The 20,598-nt window shown below is 44.0% G+C and overlaps 1 protein-coding gene across 1 annotated transcript in view; it reads right to left on the bottom strand.

Moving 5' to 3' along the window:
* The window catches only part of LOC116948593 (uncharacterized), a 75,764-nt gene that overhangs the window by 37,737 nt on the left and 17,429 nt on the right, over positions 1-20,598 (bottom strand). Inside the window, exons 2-16 of the mRNA XM_032965404.2 lie at positions 18,337-18,528; positions 14,661-14,680; positions 14,006-14,047; positions 12,503-12,556; positions 11,202-11,312; positions 10,768-10,839; positions 9,879-9,923; positions 8,525-8,578; positions 6,627-6,680; positions 5,501-5,554; positions 3,704-3,757; positions 2,864-2,917; positions 2,058-2,102; positions 1,385-1,438; positions 379-423 (exon numbers count right to left, since the gene is read on the bottom strand). Of these exons, the coding sequence (XP_032821295.1) occupies positions 379-423; positions 1,385-1,438; positions 2,058-2,102; positions 2,864-2,917; positions 3,704-3,757; positions 5,501-5,554; positions 6,627-6,680; positions 8,525-8,578; positions 9,879-9,923; positions 10,768-10,839; positions 11,202-11,312; positions 12,503-12,556; positions 14,006-14,047; positions 14,661-14,680; positions 18,337-18,528 (950 nt within the window). The remainder of the gene's footprint in view (positions 1-378; positions 424-1,384; positions 1,439-2,057; positions 2,103-2,863; positions 2,918-3,703; positions 3,758-5,500; positions 5,555-6,626; positions 6,681-8,524; positions 8,579-9,878; positions 9,924-10,767; positions 10,840-11,201; positions 11,313-12,502; positions 12,557-14,005; positions 14,048-14,660; positions 14,681-18,336; positions 18,529-20,598) is intronic.

Here is a 20,598-nt window from a genome sequence, read left to right as displayed (position 1 = left end):
TTTTTATTCTCTCTCTCTCGTTGGCACGCGCGACAGCCCACTGATGCCGAACGACCGAAAACACGTGACGTTTAATCTCGGATTTGTCTGCGTCGTTTGACATCCTCGTGTCTTTGATGTTTGACGATTGTAAATACATTTTTGGTATGCGTAAAAAAAGTATTCAAGAGGAGGCCCACTGTGGAGATGGAGCGATGAAATGAGCTCGTGTGCAGGTAGCTGGATTATCACATTGCAGAACCATGAGATACGACGGGCGGCACGGTCATCATCCAGCAGTGGATTGACCATGGCCGATAATTATGATGATGAATGTGTAACAGTTCATATTCGTGATGAAGCACAAGGTGCTAACTTTCAATGCGGGCAGGTACTCACAGCTGGTCCCCTTGACCCCACCAGCCCATCGCTTCCACGGGCACCCTGAGTCAGGAAACAAACACACACACACCATTAGAACCAATGCTCTCAAAATGATTGCTTTGGAACGTTGAATGCCTCTTCCTCTTTTTATTTCTCATGGCAGGGAGTGAATGGGCGACGTCTGCGTGTTAGCGTTGAGGTCGACGAGTGAACCGGGCTTCATCGGGAGTTCGCCTCGCGGTGAACGTCGTCAACGCTGCCGGCGACAACGATCCAAGATGCCATTCCATCGTTCGACGCCGAAGATGGTTTTTATTCAGGCGCGTGTGCATAGACTCGACGGGCTCATTTAGCGGCCGCCCGAGAAGCACAGGTGCCGTCGCGCGTGAACGTACAGGAATATTTGAAGGAGTTGCATTTCAGAGCACGTTTGGTTAATTGTGCCCCTTGGCTGTCACCGGGTTCACACTCTCATTTCTGTTGTTGTCAGAAGTGTGCTGTTTGAGTGAATGACGGTTAGAAAGTGTATTTTGGTGGGTAGAAAATAAATATGTAATGTACTTCTTTCGTGAAAAAAGTATCAAAAACCACACAAAATATTTACGTCTTCTTAATTTTGATCAAATATAGTGAAACCACATTATAACGTTCCTGCTTTGTACTTTTTCCTACATCTAATATTCCACATGTTTAATCCCACACCTATTATGCATTCAGTATTACCTGATATAACATATTCCTGCATCTAACATTAAAATTGACCCACACCCTTAAAAGTAACAAATCTACGTTTCACGGCAAACGCACCGAGGAAACGCCGCACTGGAAAACATTAAGAATCGTTTTCGTACTAGGCGAATAATTGATGCTACTTTAGACTGGAATCCCGGAAATCGCTCGCACTGTGGCTGCACGTGAGTGATCCCCACGTGCGCTCGGGACGTGTGGGGATGGCTCGTGGTGAGGAGGCCGACAGAAGGTGTGTGAGTGACTGTGTCAAGGACGGGGTGCGGACACTCACGCTAGGACCAGACCCTCCGGGACGTCCTCGCTCACCAGTTGATCCCTGGGGGCCCTGGGGTACGGAGAGAGGTAGGAGAAATGTGACGTAAGAATAATAATAATCATCATCATCATGAGTTCTTTATCTTTCCTTAAATCTCAACCATCATGGGGGTGCCAGTGATGTCTCATCCATGGACTTTCTTCGCATTCGCCTGTCCTTCACAAGGTATCGTGCTGGCTGGTCACTGCCTGGTATCACATTCGTCATCCAGTCGATGTTGGGTCATCCTCTCTTTTTCTTTTTAATCATGTCATGTCCTGTAAGATGACGGTGTTGGATAGTTGCCCCCTTATCTTGTCACATGTCCAAACAACTGGAGTTTTATTTGATGGCAACAGCGGCTCTAGGTGTTCTTCTACCTTTTATACGATTTTGACGAGGACCGATTCATTTGCGTGGTAGGCTGCTTGTGGTATCCGTGGTCATTTGCTAAGGCATCTCATCTCGGCTGCTAATATTATATTTTTATATCTCTGTAGTGATTGTCCACACCTCAGCAACCACGTAGCACTGTGGGATAGCTATTGTTCGTAGGAGTCATTGTTTGGGTGTCAGTGATACACTTGAATAATACTTAATGGTAAATAATGTAAAACAATGCAAATAGTAATGGCGTATAAACACTTACCACGTTGCCTGGGGAACCGTTCTTTCCAGCCGCACCTCTCTCCCCCTGCAAGAGACGGAGGAATCGGCAGTCACTTCACAGCTACAGCAGTAGAGTCTACATGGGTGTTGTAAAGTCTATCAGAACTTAAATGTGAAAATGAATGTTACGTGTATGCGTTGTTAAATAGCGTACACCTTCGATATCAGGTGGCACCGTGCAATTTGAATATGCAATCAAGACAGAGTGAGTGAACGTTTTCTAGCCACGTGTGAAGACTATTTTTTTATTTATTATATATTTCCAAAATTTGAATATTTTGTAGTTTGAATTAATTTCAACCCCTTTTAATTTTTTTGTGATTTAATTGTATGATTTGTGATTTAATTGTGTGATTTAATTGTAGCAGTAGTTATACATTGTTGTGCTATTTTTAGATATAAAGTGACTGTGGGCAGCCCTTTGTAAAAGACCCCACTGAGCTTAATTGTATTGTTTTTAAGGGTTTCAGTCGAATCCTGAGCTAACCAATGCCTTCCGAAAGATCCGCATGTCTGTGTAACGTCATCACAATAATAACCAAACTTTTCACGTGCGTTTCTTTCTATTTTCACAATGCGATCTTGTTGATGAGCATTAGAAGGGGTTAAACAATTGTGACAAAATTTAAAATCAAGGGACCGTCCACCTCGATTAGAGCTCTGTACATGTTTCTCTTGGCAGTGATGCTATTTAAGAAGCAGGATGGGCCTGATTGGTTGGTTAGAAAGATATACATTATGATGAGAGGTGTGTGTGTGTGCATTCGGAGCTGACAGCAGTCATACCCGGTGACCATTCCCTCCAGATTCTCCCTTGGCTCCAGGAATCCCGTTGTATCCCTTTGGGCAGAAGAATTTATTCGGCATTGTTATTAACATTGCTGCAATAACAAAAAATTGAATGCTATTGTAATTCATAATCAAGCAGGCACAACCATAAACTTTCTCCAATTATCGTATAAATGCTAATAAAGTATATATCTATCCGTGCTCCATCCGTACTCATTTTATCAAACAGTTTGCAGGAACTGAAGGGTGCAAAAATTAAGTGGGAAATAACTTAAAGCATTTATAAATGTATACGCTTGAATTATTACAATTATTATCAATTACTGTGAGTCAAATACATCAAGTAGCATTTAGAACAATAATATACTGTATATGTAAATAATGTTGATATATATTCTTGACATACCAAGAGTTACTTAAAACCTTTACAGAGCAGTGTTGTAATTTTTTAACCACCGTTTTTAAAAATAGACGGGTGACATTATTTTCTTTGTAAAAGATAAAAAAATGCATTTTGGTCAACAACAACAAAAGCTCACTCTGTGAACTTCGTTTCCGCTCTATTATATAACAACTTGTTATATTTTGTTGTTGTTTTAGGACCGAGCTGTACACGTGTTAGGTGAAGTCAAGCGCTTCTGCGTGTTCCCACGAGGTGTGCGTGTAAAGCGTTTGGGAGACGTCTCGCTGCTGCTGTTGCTGCTGCGTGTTTATGGGTGGGAGTCTCGCTGCTCCTGCTGCTGCTGCGTGTTTATGGCAGGGGTCCACCCGGGGTCACGCACTGCCGGTGGTGATGCGGTGGGCGTGGTGACCGTCTCTCTCGGTGGGCTCGCTTACCCTGTGTCCCTTGGATCCGTGCATTCCGGGGCTCCCGTTCATTCCACCAGGACCCTACACCACCAGCCGACACAGCAACAAAACTCTCATCCATCCCTGGAGCACTGCAATACACCTCCACCGCAAAGAGTTGTAGAGTACTGCAAGGGGCAATGCAGGGCAACTACACGATGGTGGGAGGTTGACATACCCTGTGCCTACGTCTCAGCAGCTGTGTTGTGTTAGAGAGGGCCTTCGTTTGGCTCTCAGTGGCTTAAGGATGTCAACTGAAACCTGACTTGACAATAAATATTTAATCAGTTCACTCTGATGTACATGCAGCTCCTCCACACCAAAACCTGGGCCCTTACAAAAAATAAACCACATTTATATTTTTAACCAGTTCATCAAGTGTTTGAACCCATGACACTGAAATGAATTGTCCAAGAACTATTCAGGCTAATGTTCACACAGTTTTACATGTTGTCAGGATTTTCTTTCGTAAGGTTTTTCAATTGGCTGAACTCAATTTCAGAATCACATTCAGGGGGTGGGTTGAATCAAGTTTTAACGAAGCATTTTCAAGCTAGCTTCATACCCACATCCTTTCACCGCAACAGCAAACCTAACGTGAACAACTGATAATGGGTCTATGCACTTAGTTTGTGAATGGCAGTGAGGCACTATATTGTATTTTATATTTGTTTAAGTATTTACATTCCTCCTCTTCCCCACATATATAGATACGGCTAAATAAAATGCTATATTTAATTAAGTAGTATTAGGCTGCGCATTGTATTGAGTGAGTGATCTGCGCAGAACTGAATACGGCGTTGCCACCAAAACTAACCTCTCATCCCTGCAATTATAATCCTTGTTACACTTTTTCCTCATCCTTATATATACGCTACTGGTGGACAATCAATATCTGAAGTTACTATGCTGGCCTGTAAAAAGGGGCAAATAGCTCATTCAAATTGCCGTGACGTGCAATCTAATGGACGGGTGACACAAGGATTTTTGTTGAATAACTAGTTCAACCACAGGCAGCCTACAAATGCACATCCGTCAAGACAGCATAAACACAGGGCTGAGTGAAGGAGCAAGTTGGGATGACCAGGGTGGTGGCTGATCACCCTGGGAAATGCATTTCCCTGTCACCTCAAGGTACTTCTCTCTGCTCTTCATGATGTTATATTTACTTATTTTTTTTTGTTCACACGCTAATGGGCTGTGGTGTGGTTGGTTCGCCTTTAATTAAAGGTTCATCTGCAGCAGAAGGTAGTAAATCTGAATGTGCGGGTAAAACCGAACATCTGTTGCCTCACCCACCTTGAGTGGCACCTTAAAGCCCCATTTTCACGAGGGGTGATCTTTGCCAGATGTGATCGCCAGCGGCAGCATGAGGCGTATGCAAACTAAGTACAAGCTTAGGGCCCCAAGTAGCTCCGGTGACTCCAGATTCATAAATTAAATAGATGTGCACGAAATAGCAACTCAAATACAACCTCCAAAAAAGCATAGCATGTCTCAATCTCTGTCATCTCTCTTGTCCACACACTTATCTCACTACTGCCCCAATTGTGACTATATTTCTCTTAACGCACTCTTATCTACACATCTATTGTCTACATCATCTCACTCAGGATTTGATCGATTTAGGGGAGGGGTTGGGGCGTGGTGTGGCGGGGTGGGGGCGGGGCGAGGTCGGGGCGGGGCGGGGTTTCCGAAAAATAATTTCTGCTCAGGGGGCTCTAATTGGTCAGCACTACCACCAATCATCGCATTGCCAGCGTGAGCGGAGGGGGAGAGACGAACCATGTCACCCGGTCCGCCACGATCTCCTGGCCGGCCCGGCTTCCCGTTCTTGCCCTGAAACAACACGGCGGGGAGAGGAGGGGCGCACACGTGCGGGGGGTTAACGCGCGATCGCCCGGCTACACGCACGTCCGCCTCTTGCCTGAATGTTCACAATGTACACACGCGCACGCACGTGCACGCGCACACGCACGCACGCGCGCACGTGGCGGCGTGTTTCGTTAAACCGCGCTGCCAGTGGAGCTCGGACGCAGAGAAAACAAAACCCTCAACGCATTCGGCCCTCGCTCACAGCGGAGAAGGACCACTGCCCGAAACGTTGCTTATTATATATTCTGTTATTATGTAAAAAAAAAACCAGGTTATCACGTCACTAATATGAACAGAATAATGATTGCAATCAACGGCTTCGTTACGGTGGACTTTACAGTTCACGAATGACTTAAGGGATTTTCGGCTGGTGGACAATCCGCAGCGGGATGAAGCCCTCCCCGTGGCCCGGTATTGGTCATGGCAGTTGTTTGAACTTTCTTCCCTTCGCTAGACAGTGTGTGGGTTGGTGAAGAATGGGGCCCAGGGACAGGTTCCGATACCACCCAGGGGCCACTGATGTTAGCCGTGGCAGAGAATCGAACTCAGGTCACCGGGTTCATAGTGCAGTGCGCGAATCGGTGCACCGCCAACCCCTCGCGTTTACGTTAAACGAATGCACATCACTCAACCGGCATTAACACGGGGCTGAGTGAAGGAGCAAGTTGGGATGCCGGTGAGGCATATACCAACAGGATCCCTTATTAGAGTGAAAACACTATATACACATATTCAAAGTAGCACAAAAACTTTAAATACATATACACTATAAATGAAATGTGTGAATACAGCAACTAGCATGTTCAAAATACACAGCGTAAAGTGTGCAATAAATTATGTATGTAACCTGTAGTTATTCATACAATTTCATTTTTTGTAGCACACAGCTAAATATCGTATTTATCTGGTGCTGCACAACGATGAGTTGAGTGTATACCACATGGACGCTATAGCTGGGGGTTAAGCGGAGGTCACTGACAAAGGTCTCATTTTATCATCGTGGTGTAGGGACTGCGAGAAGCTGTAAGCATCTTACATCATCTCCAGGATGCCCAGGGGGGCCTGGGGGACCAGTTGGACCCATGTGACCCTAGAACAAAGAAAAGTACAAGTGTTAGACGTACACACAGCACGCACAGCACGCACACCACACACACACATCTCCCCTCTTATAAAACACAATGAAAGGCGAATTGAAAAAGAAGTGCACAGGAAGTACTTTTCATTTTCTGTTCAAGTGAGGACATCCAATATTGAGCCATGCTTCCAAGTTTATGCTAAACCTCAGGCATTTTATTTTTGTCAGCCCAAACAAAAGACTGATTAATCCACAAGATCAGCCTCGATGTGCGAGAATCATTACTTTAAATTACACGGTGGCACAGTGTACACATTTATAAAGTCGATTATTTGAGCCGCAGCAGATTTCCCAGAATTACAGTACTCTCATGAAAGCGGGCCACCTACTTGATGTAGTTTTTATTTTATTTTACACTAACTTAGTAGTATTATATTTCAGACAAGCGAGCGTGTTGCTTCTGATTCCACCTGGGCACGACAGTAAATTCCATCGTGTGGCGGATGTCTCTTGCGACTGAGCAGTGGCATATTTGGCAGTTCACCCGTCTAATGAGGCTTGACAATAAAACTGCACAGTCGTAAAAAAGTGACTCTCCAAGAGCACCGTCACTTTAAAATGGCAACAACAACAACACAAACAGGGGCGTGGAACAGCAGTGGCAGACAATAACTAATTCACAACCATATTTTTTTAATATTTGTAAACATTTACCCACTCATTCATGTATTAATTTTGACCTTCATCAACAGGCTGAATGAAATGTAATCATAACACTGAATATCCCCGTCTTATAGGGTTCAACATTTTAAACACTACTACTGCCGGTGACAGCAGCAGAGTGCATTACAAGCCACACTGTCTGGTGCTACAATGACACTGAAGACACAGGACCATCACCAATCACAGCAGAAAACTTCCCAGTGTCAGCACCGCATCAAAGCCCAATTCCCTCATCTGAAATTCCAAGCAACATTGACAAAGCCCCCCTCCCTGCCTTGCACGGTCATCAGTTCTCCTCTGAAAAGACTGGCCAAATCCCGTACCGGATTGATGTTTTGTTTGAAATTAAGGCCTTGTCACGAGGGGTACGTTTTGATCCATAAAAGCGTCGACACCACAAACGCAAGGCCCCGTGCTACTCGATACACAAACACTTTAACTCCAATGACATTTCAGCAATGTTTTCACACTGACCAGATGGATTGTAAAATGTGCAGGTACCCACACTATGCCCCACCACAACTTATTTACCATAAGACTTACTGTGGTGTAAACATTTTATAACGGAGGGGGGGGGCACAAACAAAATGGCTTTAGCGGAAACTGTTTTAAGGGCTTAGCCACCTCCAACAGGTATAGGTATTGCACCTTTTTTATTCAAAGTTGTAACTGTATACTACTAATTTGGGTAATCTGACTTAAAACATAATTAACGTTAATCTATTTTATTTTTACAATAAAAAGTGTGTTTTAAGGAATGTATTGGAACACATTGTACTTGACGTGTTGTGTCTAAGTAGTTGGGCACTGTAAAAAAAACACTTCTTGCAAAAATTTAAATGAATTATCCTTAGCATGGATGATATTCTTCGTGGCCTGATGAAATACAGCACGAACAGGATTAAAAACTGTTCACTGCAAATTCAATCTGTTGTGAGCATGCGTTACGTTTTGTTGAATTCAAATTGGTACTCTGCCAAAAACCATAAGTCAGGGGGATTTTGGACACATTTTTCTGTGGATATAGTTGAGACAGGCCCGTTGTGCAGTCGCAATAATGAACTTCGATGCCGATGAGCTGTGGTGAATATTGGTGCACGTGTGGTTGCGTATGGGAGTGCGTGCGTATATACCGGAGATCCTTGCTCTCCACGGATGCCTTGTAAACCATAAGGACCAGGAGGACCCTGTCAGAGGAACGAGGACTTATCAGAGACATGCGTGAAACGTGACACAGGAAGTGAGCCAAGAAAGCTCTATGACACAGTTTACTACATCTTGAATAACCATATTTAGATACAGCCTAGAGTATTTCAGCTAAAATGCCAGCAGAGACAAATCAGTAATGGGTTAATAGAGCAAAAATACTACCTAATAAGGTCTCATTATCCTCAATCTCATAAGACAAATTTTAATTTTTTCGTAGTAATTTATTTCCTAAGATGATTTGGAGTTACAACAACAACACGAAGCTGCTAAAAGCCCCTTTTACAATTCCTCATACAATAACCAACAAGGTGAACATTTAGCACTGTACCCTCTCATCAGATTTCGTGAACATGATCAGCAATGGAGCAACACTCATAATCATATGGCTCGTTTAAGGCACAGAGAAGTGCTAACCACTTCCCCTCATGCCATGCACCCGTAGGTTCCCCCTTGCCTGTCACCTGCAGCTGTGGGGCTCCCTAAGGCACATTCGGCCCATAATGGGCACCTGCCGTGATATTATTTTTAAGCCCTGAGGTGTCAAAGGTAGTCCGACGTGCATTCTATTTCACCCTCCCACCCCCATTCACGACAAAACGGCGCCAAAGTAACGCTCGTTATTAGCCAGAGGCAAAGGTGGCGTGATTGAGAAACGGGGGAGCCAGAAGTCCTCACCACTCAAGGAAATCCCGAGATGAACTCAAATGCAGCGGTGAATCATTCACACATGTGCTGTCCCATGGGCTGCAGGCGTAAGTGCTGATCACTAGTGAGGATGTTATTTTGTCGGGATTATTTATCAAAAGCCTCTTTCTTCTTTCCAACCATCATTCTCATCGCAGAAGTTGGCATCACTTTTCCAGACGAAAGGATTGATGCTTTTAACCACGTGCTACTTAAGTGGCGAATCACTCAAACGCTCTGTACTAACCGCGTGTGAGGACGCACAGGCTCAATACAAACATACAGAAGCACTGATGTTTATTTAAAAAATATTGTGTTTAATCTCTTGAAGGAATGCTTAACCCTGTCAGATTTTCGTGAATTCAAAACCTTTGTCTTGCCATCTCGACAAAACAATGTTGTACATCAAAGCCTTTTTTTAACCTTCAATGTAAAGCTGCGGGAGCCATTGAAATACTGCACAGCTTAAATTTAGTGATGGTCAGTTAGGTCGGCTGATTTAAAAAAAAAAAAACATTCTTTTGGTAACTGACATTAGTGTGCTTCTGCTTAATTCTACTGGCCACAGTGACGACAAGTACAAAGTGTGCTTACTGCAGAGCCTGGCAGTCCATGAGGACCCGGAGGTCCACTGGGGCCCTGTGCGACGAGAAGATGACAAAAGAATTTAGAAAAGCGTTCAATGGCGAGCAGATCACACTTCTTCTTTTTCACAGCCTCGAGCATTACAAGTAGGCGAAATTTTCGTTTGAAAACAATTCGTATAAATCACAAGTCGACGAAACACATTTACATATATGCACATATTTTATTTGACTCATTTGCACCGTTACATTCATATGTACCATTTTTTTTTATCTCTGTAAAGCAACATGGTCAAGGTGCTACAGGAATTGCGTTAAGATGACATATTGTAAGCAGACGTGCACCATTTCACATGCCTAAGTAAAGTTTTTGACAAAACTATATGTGGGGCAAAATATTCTGCTCACGGAGCACCGTTGTCAGCCATGAAAGCAACGACCGGCCAAATGTATACGGAAATTAAGGGCCACACTCACATCCATTGCACCGAGAGCCATTCATGAAGTGTCAATGTGACAACTTTTGCGAACCACCTCTGACCTCAAGGCATTAAATCCAGGAAATCAATTCATATATTACACGTTGCATTGTCTTCTTGAGCTTATTGTTGCTCATTGCATTGCCGCTTACATGTCAGATTATAGAATTGTACAGGGATGTAACAACCCAATTAAGGAATATGTGCTGTGGCCTTTGCGATGTGTTAAGTTTCAGAGACGTAGCGGGAGGAAGGCAGCATGCTCTGCCACTCTTGTTCGCTGACGACCTTTGCTGGTGCCTTCATTAGACATACACTTGGGAACGGAGTCCACTGGAAATCCTGTAAACGAATGGTAGCTCGGGGGGGGGGGGGGGGGGTGGAGGGGGCAGGGGGGATGGGGGGAGGGCATTGGCTCACCGGAACAGTCATTCCCATTCCCATCATGGATTGTCCTGACTTCTCGTCGAATCCTCCTGCCATTTGGGCTTGCTGCAATGCACAGGGGCACACATGTGAACGCACACACGCATGCGCGCGCACACGTGTACATGCATTCGCGTGCACAGCAAATACCTGAGGCATAACGCTGAATTGTTACCACTCTATGAAGCGCATCGTCATATGTATCGTTACCAGCGATATACACTGGAATAATTCTAAATCATGAGTAAGGGAAAATTTGTAATGGGTAGCATTTTGATGGTTAACAGCTCCTAGATAATTATAGCAAGCAATACAAAAAAAAACGTATCGTCATCTAATCATAATTATCGGCATGTGCCGCATTATTTAATTAACCTTCGATGTTGGAGGGGGGGGGGGGAGCAGAAATGTACCCCCAATGGTCTTACATTTCCAAAGCGGGTGGGGGCGGATGGGCCAGGGGGTCCAGGGGGCCCTGCCGGTCCCCGGGGGCCGTTGTTGCCAGGCTTGCCGGGGGTCCCGGGGATACCCGAGGAGCCCTGCAGGACGGCAGCACAGCCACCGCTCAGCGTGAGCACTGCGGCTCCAGTAACCGTCTCCACTCGGTCCGCGCCGCCAACTTTCCAATACACGTAGGTTAGTGGACATAATGAGAGTGCTCTTTTGCCTCTGCAGAGTAGCAAAATAAATAACGGTTGGACCTTTTTTTTTTATTCAAAAAATAAAATAAAGTACGTTCGACCAGGTGAAAGTGATGTGGCATGTGTCGTTTGAGAGGGACGTAAATGTGATGGCTGATGGGTGCTTCATAAAGAATGCTTTGTGTGCTGCATTTGCTTGAGAAGTAAAATGGCACGGAAATATGTATTACATAAATAAATATAAAACGATCGGTAAGAAATTCCAGGGCGTTTTTTTCTGACGTGAGTATAGCAGATTTGTTCTGGGCCACCATCTAAAGCTGTACCTGAGGAATGGTACAGCTGAGAAGCAATTACTCTTGCCAAGATATTGTGCATTCAAAGGTGCATTCTGCACAAGTGTAAAAAAAAAGATGAACCTGAATATTTTGAATACTTTTTGTGGACAATCCATTTTTTTCTTTCACAAATCAAAGAAAATGTCTCAGAATTTTAAGCATGGGCTCTTTTTGTTCACAGTATTTCTCTCCTCCCAGCATATTTCCGCAATATTATTCACAACATGGCCTTTATTATCTAAATAAACCTCGCGTATATATTTGTTTTAAAATCTAAATAAATCTAACCATTTCGAATGTTCCTTCCATTTCACATTTTCTCAGGTAAGCAACAATTTACTTTCCCATGATCCAAGTTTGTGATTACATTCAAGAATCAATCAACTGTCAAATTTTTACTGCTTCAATATTAGTGTGGCTTTTTCTCTCAATGTGTGTTGAGTTTTGTTCATACTATTAGCATAATCATGACGTTGCCATATTATGTGCATATATTTTGCATAACTCAATAAACAACTGATCCTCACACTCTTACAATTGAGGCTATCCTGGTCTCTTGGGTTCTCACCAGGTTTAACAAAGTAAACCTTGAAACAAGTCCATGAACGTGTCATGACGAGTGTTTTAAGAAAACAATCGAAAAAAGGGCCCTGATGCATAATTGTGCGCCTACTTTGTGCACATTTGTCTGGGTCTGCCAGCTTCCACCGTGGTTGTACTGCTCTCTGTGAGCCCTGTGGGACAGCGTACCGGATCTCCGTTCAGCCCATTGGATCCTTTTGGGCCAGGATCTCCTTTCGTGCCCTGCAGAAGCAGAAGAGATAACACATCTGCCCATGACAGCGCCTTTCCATCAAAGCATTCGGGATGTGTCAGTGCACTAAGTCACCTGGAATGGTCGGTGAAATTTAAAATACTGCATTCAGTGTGGAAGAGTAGGCCAAATTCCCTCCAGGGGGGCTTTCTAGAGCTCCTTCTAGTGGAGGCCGTCCGCCAGTAGTGGCATTAGCAAACAATTGTAGGGCTGCACTTTTACCTTTACCGTATTATATTATAAAATACATAACGTTATATATATAAAAAAACACGATTCAGACTTCAGTATGGTATGACACTCAGCCCAATATAAAGTGGAAAAATGAGCAGCAGATATGGTTCAAGCGCTGCTTCATATCACGTGACATATGCGAAAATGCGGCTTTCACTCCAAGCTCGAAATGCTTTTGCAACAGCTGAAAGAGGGACATTTCACCCACCACCTACCTCCCACAGGCCACATTCTGGACACATCATTACTCATCGGGTTTCCAACAGGAAGTAGGATAATTCGGCTAACTTCTAGAGAAAAAAAGTGTATTCATACATGTTGAGTAACTTATATTTTCCCAACGTGAAATGATTTATCATAATCACCTGCCACTGCTGCCCTGTGCTGTGATCTCCTCATTGTTTTTTTTAAGTTTCTTCCTGCCCGCAATTGGACAGATTATGTTTAACACGTTGGATTTCACGACCAATATCATCCATAATACAGTTTTTTTTGGGTTAGAACAATTAAATTTGGGTCACATTGTGATCTAACCCCAAAAAAGCCTGTATTATGGATATATTCTATCATGTGTTGCTAATTTTAAAATTAATGTGTTCGCTGCATCCAAAATGCATAACATTTGAAGATAAAGGGCACGCATTTATATTCCGTTTACAGGTTGGATAAGGTTCTTTTTTTAGGATGTGCACATTTGAATTCAACCTCCCGATTTTCCAAAAAAAAAACTTTCACTCGCATAAACGGTGCCTATTTGACAAAAATAAACAAGTGAATCGGAACCCTGGAAAGTGTCACAATGCATTTCCACTGCAAGGGAGAAGTCATCGTGGATAGACGACGCTAAACTATGATAGCAGCGAGTTGCGTACCTTTTCCAGAAAACAATTTCGTGTTTTTTGTCGTTGGGTCTTGTGACTTTTTGGGATTCTCAAGTGATGACATTTTGTCAAAGCAACTGAGAACAAAATCTCATGACTTTCTGAGTAAAGGACATTATTCCAATGTAGGAGCAATTCCAGGTGCGTGTGTGTGTGTATATAAGGACCCTGTATCAGTTTACTTGGTAAAGTGTCATTTGGTGACGTTTTTGAGTACTCTTCTCGAAGGGCGATCTCAAGACAGAGAGTGGCGTTTTAAGGTTTGTTTGGCAATTTTTTGCACTTTAAAGAGGTGGCAATACTGGCAAAGAAACCAAAACTTACCTTGGGGCCAATGGGACCATTCGTAATTGAGGGCTTTATTACCTGCAACAGCAAAACATAATGCACAGGTTAGATACCAAAAGACACAGGCTAAAAGCACCAATTCATTTGTTATGTATTAGCTATGCAACGCTGAGGACAGACCAGGATCAAGATGATGGAGTAAAGAGACGGACCCGAGCGAGTTGGAGCGTGTTTAAACAAGTTTGCATAATTGCCCGCTATGACATATGGACCAGAAAGACGGGACATTGGCAAAAGGAAAAAGTGGAATAAAAATATAATCGCACAAAGAACGAAGGAGAAGATTGCGCTTGGAATCACAGTGACGGGAAGAGTAACGAATGGACCGCAGAGAACATATGCAAGTTAATAGGCATTATTTTGAGTTACAGAAAGTACGGTAAGTGGGCTCATGCCCAGTTACACCTTGCTAGATGGTGGACTGTGGTCAAGAATAATGAGAGAGTGGCAGCCAAAGGAGCATCACGAGAACGGGAGAAAATGATCACATGTTGGGGAAGGCCTTCGTTCAGCAGCGGAGCGATAATGGATGATTTTAAGGGAGGCATTGGTAATTATTCAGCGTTCACTCAGCGAAAGGGAATATTTGATGTAAGAGAGCAAAACAAAAACTTGAATAAATAGCACTTACAGCAGACGTGGGTGACGGCTCTAGAAACAAAACAAAACAAACAACCAGTTAGAAATGCATTCTTTTATACATATAAAAAAGTGTGAGCTGATTTCAGGACAAGGGTTAGAGGTCTCCACAGTCTCGGCATGTATGTCTGCCGATCTCAAACCCACTGGACGAGAGGGGGGGGGGGGTGGTGGCACCGTGCGTCTCTATGGTAACAGGTAGTGTGCCCTCCCAGACCTCAAAGATCTCAGCAAAGTGCTCGACTCAATCCCAGTCTCCGAAGCTGCTCAGCAATCCGAGGTGACCCACGTGGCAGCGATCAGCCAGGGTTTTCTCTCGTGCAGGAGAGCTGTTATTCCAGCAGGTCGTTTGATTTCACGTGGAATATTTCGCTGCGAGATCGATTTTATCCCCATCTTAAAGATCACCACGTTTCTCTGGGAGGATCAACATGTGGACACATGTGGTCAGAATTAACAGGGGCCCCTCTCTCTCTCTCTCAGCCCTGCCCCCTTTTACATTGCCATGCCCACTCAGCCACTAGCCCCACCCACAGTGAGCTGATTGGTTCTTTGTGACATTGACCCTGCCCACTTCTAATTGGCCACGTCTAACCCCTCTGCCAGGTAGTAGCCCTGCCCTTTGCCTGTATCATGAACATAAAGCTGGGACGAAATCCTAGTTTTAACAAAAGCTTCGCGACACCTTGTACAGACTTTATGAAATCACTGTGACTGTCTCAGCTAAACCAGGACCTGAGGTAGCCTTATCCCTATCTGGAGTAGATTCTCAAGTTGTCTCAGCACACCTGACATGTTTTACGCGTCAGTTACAAACAACCATCATACAGCAATAAGCATTAACACACATACACGAATAACTAAACAAGGTGTAATATGCAGCTAGAGGAAGAATTAGGTGAAGGTATAAATTACGCGTGAAAAGACCCTATTTGAAAATTGTTGCAAGTAAATAGCACGTATTTGTCAGAGTAACCTCTACTGCGAGATGAGCTTGCATGCAAAGCAATTTCACAAATACGTTACACGGTGTTTGTGCTGAGCATGTAATAAAAGCACACGTGAGAGCCTGGAGTAACCTGAATGAGCAGAATTCCTCTGCACTCTGGAGTGGATGTAAATGTTGTCTCTGATCACCGTGGTTAAACGCCACACACATAAGATTCACCAAGAAGACAGAGGGAAGTGGAAACAAATTGCGAAATGTGTAGTGGACACCTCCGGGCTTTTTTCCCACGGATGGTGATGATGAAGATTTTAATTGAGTACATATCGTACAATGGGGCATGCTAAATCTGAACTACATATCAGCCAAATATAACTACCCACATTCCTTGAATCATAACGTCTTCACAGAGTGTGAACTTCTGAATTTAACAGAATGCACATTTGTTGAAAACCTTAGCCGTCCTGCGACGCCTTGATTCAAAATCTTTAGAGCTGGCGAACGATCGCAGCAATGCAATCACAAACCGAAATCTTTCCAGCAAAGTTCAGATCACCGAAAAGCCGCGCTGATTGACGTTGACGTCGGGAGAACGCTAATCACGGGGACACGAGACGTGAGGCTGCCTGGAAAAGCAGCCTGGACAGTAAGTAGCTCGAGTGTTTTGCTGTGCGCCTTGCAGGCACCACAACAACAACACAAATCTCACCCCAGACCCCTCACCCAACCCCACCACCACCACCTCCAAACGCTCGTCCGTCCGTGTCGCTCGTGCGAGACAAGTTCCATATCTCCAAGAGCCATCAGCTCTCCAAACCGCTGATTCAATGCTACTTCCCTTGAGCGCACCAAGTCAGAAATAGCTCTTCGCACGCAACTGAGCTTTACACACAAACTTTAAGGGCGCCTCCTTCAACGTACAAGAATACATGTAATCGTACAAGGTGCCCACCGGTTTTATGACCCAACGTTTTTGTTTTACAAATTATATTCCCTGTCGCAGTATCGTCCACGTGCACGTTTGCCAGCGAGGCATTCCCATGCCACTATGAAAGTGAATATTCACAAGCGGACCGGGTCGTAAAACCATAACAAACGTGCAGACAACGCTCATTGTTTAAACACATCTCTGGCGTATGGAGCCAAGGGGTCCAATTTACTTCCACTTGCAATACATTTACATAAAAGGCATCATTAACAGTCAACTATTACAGGAATGCCAGCATGCTTTTGAATTTCAAGGTGAAATTGCCATTCATGCGCATAGTTTGCGCGCAGCGTTCTTTCCAGGTTGTTGAATTGCCTCTTGAGCAAGGGGACGTTTTTAATAGATACGCTCTGTTGACATCAGCGTTACTACTCTTTGCTTCTGCAGCACATGCCAAGCGTGCACTCACTGTTGGTACTTAGTTTGCTATTGCTCTCGTCTATATTACGATTTAACCGAGTACAACACTTCTGAAGGCATCAGGTCCCCTGACGTTTTAAAGAGAACCATCGAACGAATGGCACTCCAAAATAATCTTATGATATATTCTTTAGAAGCAACGACAACAAAAAACGATCATTTTCTCTCACTGCTCTACCATAGTTCAAATTAAATGCCTAAAAATACTGTTCGTTGATGTGCTTACATGCATCACTTAGGATGCAAGGCCACTCAGAGGTCCCTGGAGGCCGAGACAGAATGCCACTTTGAGCCCCACTCCCCTTATTCCACCACCCAGACGCCCATTATATGGGGGCCCTCTATTGTGCGAGTGAAAACGCTGTGACGATGCTGAGACTGGAGCAGCAGCATAAGGGAAGGAGCACAACGAGAGAAAACGTTCCAGTTATATTTGTCCTGCGCTTGTAGTCCCTCGAAAAGGACCCTGTTTTTGAAAGCAACAGTTTGTGCTTCAAACTACTACAGTCATCAGTTGCACACCGAATTAAAAAAAAAACACTTTTAAGAGGAGGCCTCTAATGAGAGGTGTTTAGAGACAAATCTTCATTGTAATAATACGTTCATTAAAAGACCAGCTTGACAATAACTGAATCTACCGCAAAGAAGTGCCTAATTATTATAATTGTATTCAATGGTTATTAGAGCATGTCTGTAATGGCCTGTATGTTAAACCCCAAGCGAATGGTAAGCATGTGGTAAGCACACTGTAGTACCACGTCAAATATAAACAAAGATCCCCCGTGTAACCCACATTAACTATTGGGGGTAATTGCTGTAAGTGAGAACCTATGAAGGCCAGCACAACACATTAATGGGTTGTGTGTCCAGCACAACACTCGGCCACCTTTGTCTCCCCGGTGCCAATGTTTGCATCAGGAACTAGTTACAAAGACAAAGATCCTCCATATAGCCTGTAACAGACTGTAGGGGTAAGTGCTGTTAGCGAGCACCTATGAAGGCCGGAACGGTGCACGAGGGGGTGGGTGGCCAACACCACGCCCGACCGCCTTTGTCTCCCCAGTGGCAATGTTTACACACCGCACCAGGTACTCTCATTTGAGGCTGAGTCGACCTAGGGGAGGCCCGGGACCGGTTCAGATAATCGTCACTGGTGTTGGCCGTGAGCGGGAATCGAACCTGGGTCGCCAGGTTCATAGCGCAGCGCGCTAACCGCTACAATATCGCTCCCCACGTGCAGACAACGCACACACGTGAACACACACACACACGTACACGTGTAGCACAGACGTCCGTGATTAACGTGGCGCCTACCTGGGATATCTGTGGGGCAGATGGGGCAGCACTCTCCATCAGGGATCTCCGGGTTGGGGCAATTCTCCACGTCCTCAACGCAGACGATGTCATCGCACAGGATGTTACCACTGTCACACACGCAGATGGTGCAGGCCTCCGGTTTCCAGATGTCCTTGTCGCTGTATACATTCCCTTCCTGCACACAATTCACTGTGGGCACAAAAAAAACACACACAAAGATAAAGATCCCCCCCGTGTAGCCTTCAACAGAGCGTTGGGGCGAGTTCAGTTAGCGAGCAGCACCTATGAAGGCCGGCATGGCGCACGAGGGGGTAGGTGGCCAACACCACGCCCGGCCGCCTTTATCTCCCTAGTGGCAATGTTTACACACCGCACCAGGTAATTCGTTTAGGCTGAGTCCACTTAGGGGAGGCCCCGGACTGCTTCAGATAATCGTCACTGGGTGTTGGCCGTGAGCGGGAATCAAACTCGGGCCGCCAGGTTTGTAGCGCAGAGCACTAACCGCTACACTACCCCTCCCGATATCTGTGGACACAGCAAACAGCACACACACACACACGGATGAAGATGCTTATTTGAGCGAGGTAGGCCAGTGGCACTGATGAAATGATTTTGCAATCACGTGTGATGACCGAAATTTGACCTTTACACTCGGCTTGTGTGAGCATGCACACGTGCCGTTATTTGTAAATGAGCAACGATTTTGCCGATTTTGTGAATGGTCGCACTCTCAATGTAAATCTTTAAGTTTGAATGTAAATGGAAAGCCTATTGTGCTTCATAAAACGTAACACATCGTTAGAGTTATTTGACTGAAAGGCACAGTAACATTTTATAACGGACAAAATACTTCGACATGGTTGAAACCCATGCTTGTAGAAATATACACCACATTGCATCTTAAAGAGACAATGAGATTTAAACTACTGTATGTCATGCAGGTACTCTGTTTTCGCTGTGTGTTGAGAATTCTTCCGAGATCCAAGTTGTAAGAAATCGAAATTCACACACTAAAGAAATAACTCCCTCCCCATGGATCTAAATTACACTTTTAATGTAATCAAATAACCGATACGCGCTATAAAATACGTGTCCATGAACGGATATGACTGCCAGTCAAACTGGACAATTTTTTTTAATTTATTAGTTTTTCTTGACATTTAAGTAAACCGATACTGGCAAGACGCCACCTTAGCGTTCACTGTAATTGCTTCCAACTAAATTCCATATATTATGCACAGGTACTGAGGCAATGAGAGGAAAACTAAAGAAGGACATAATTCATGTTTAGACACCCTTATACATTTGGCTGTCAGTCTGCGTCTCCACAGATGCACCGTTGACATATGTTTGTCGGAGCTTTTCAAGATTCATCACGAACACATCGAGCTCCCGCCAGGACCTATCGTCGTAATACTTCGCACTTCAATGTAACGAGGGCAGAGGTGAGACAGAAAACAATTTCACGAACATTTATTTTCCCAGTTTAACATGTAGGCTTTGGCGACCAATATTATTCATAATAATGGTTTTTGGGTTAGATCGCGTTTATTTATAAATGTGTCGTAACCCTCCACCACCCGACACGGCCAATCAGCAAAAAAATAAACAAAAAAAATAAACGCGATCTAACCCAAAAACCTTTATTATGAATTTATTTTCCCACTCAGTACATTCACAGCTGATGATGGCAACAGCACTTCCTTCACATGGTTATAGAGAGTGGACGGGCAATCACCACGAGCTCTTGGGGTACAATATTTAATTAAAGTGCAGCAGATTGAAACATGATGCTGAATGTATTTACGTATTCTGAAATCCATGCCTCAGTGGGAATATTAGCTTCCAAAAAAGTAATGTTGGCCACGTCACTTTCTTGACATCTCACCAAACTGTTGTCTTATTCTGTCACGAAGAAACCGTTTCAGTATTCATTATCCCAAATTTAAAACGCACGTGTACCATCGTCATGTGTATTTTAGCAAGTTTGAATGAGTTAGTTAAAAAAATATATGCCTCAGGATAATAACTGATGTGGAGAGAGGGGCCCACGAACTGTTTATTTTTTTGTAATTATTTGTGCATCTTCCAGGCTTGTTCTCGAACACAGGGTGGTGCACTGCTCGCTGTGATAGTTCCGAAACATGTTAATTAGTCTCATGACATTTGCCTGATAGCCCAAATAGAATGGAATTTGGAGAGAAAAAATATGATGATGATAATAATGTAGTAATATTACACTTGTGCAAATGAGAGTAA

This window comes from Petromyzon marinus, chromosome 34, assembly GCF_048934315.1.
Source record: "Petromyzon marinus isolate PM22_M1 ecotype Great Lakes invasive population chromosome 34, UKy_Petmar_22M1.pri1.0, whole genome shotgun sequence".
Classification (NCBI taxonomy): Eukaryota; Metazoa; Chordata; class Hyperoartia; order Petromyzontiformes; family Petromyzontidae; genus Petromyzon; species Petromyzon marinus.
Note: the sequence above shows the minus strand (reverse complement) of the source record. Positions and strands in the feature narration are given on the sequence as shown.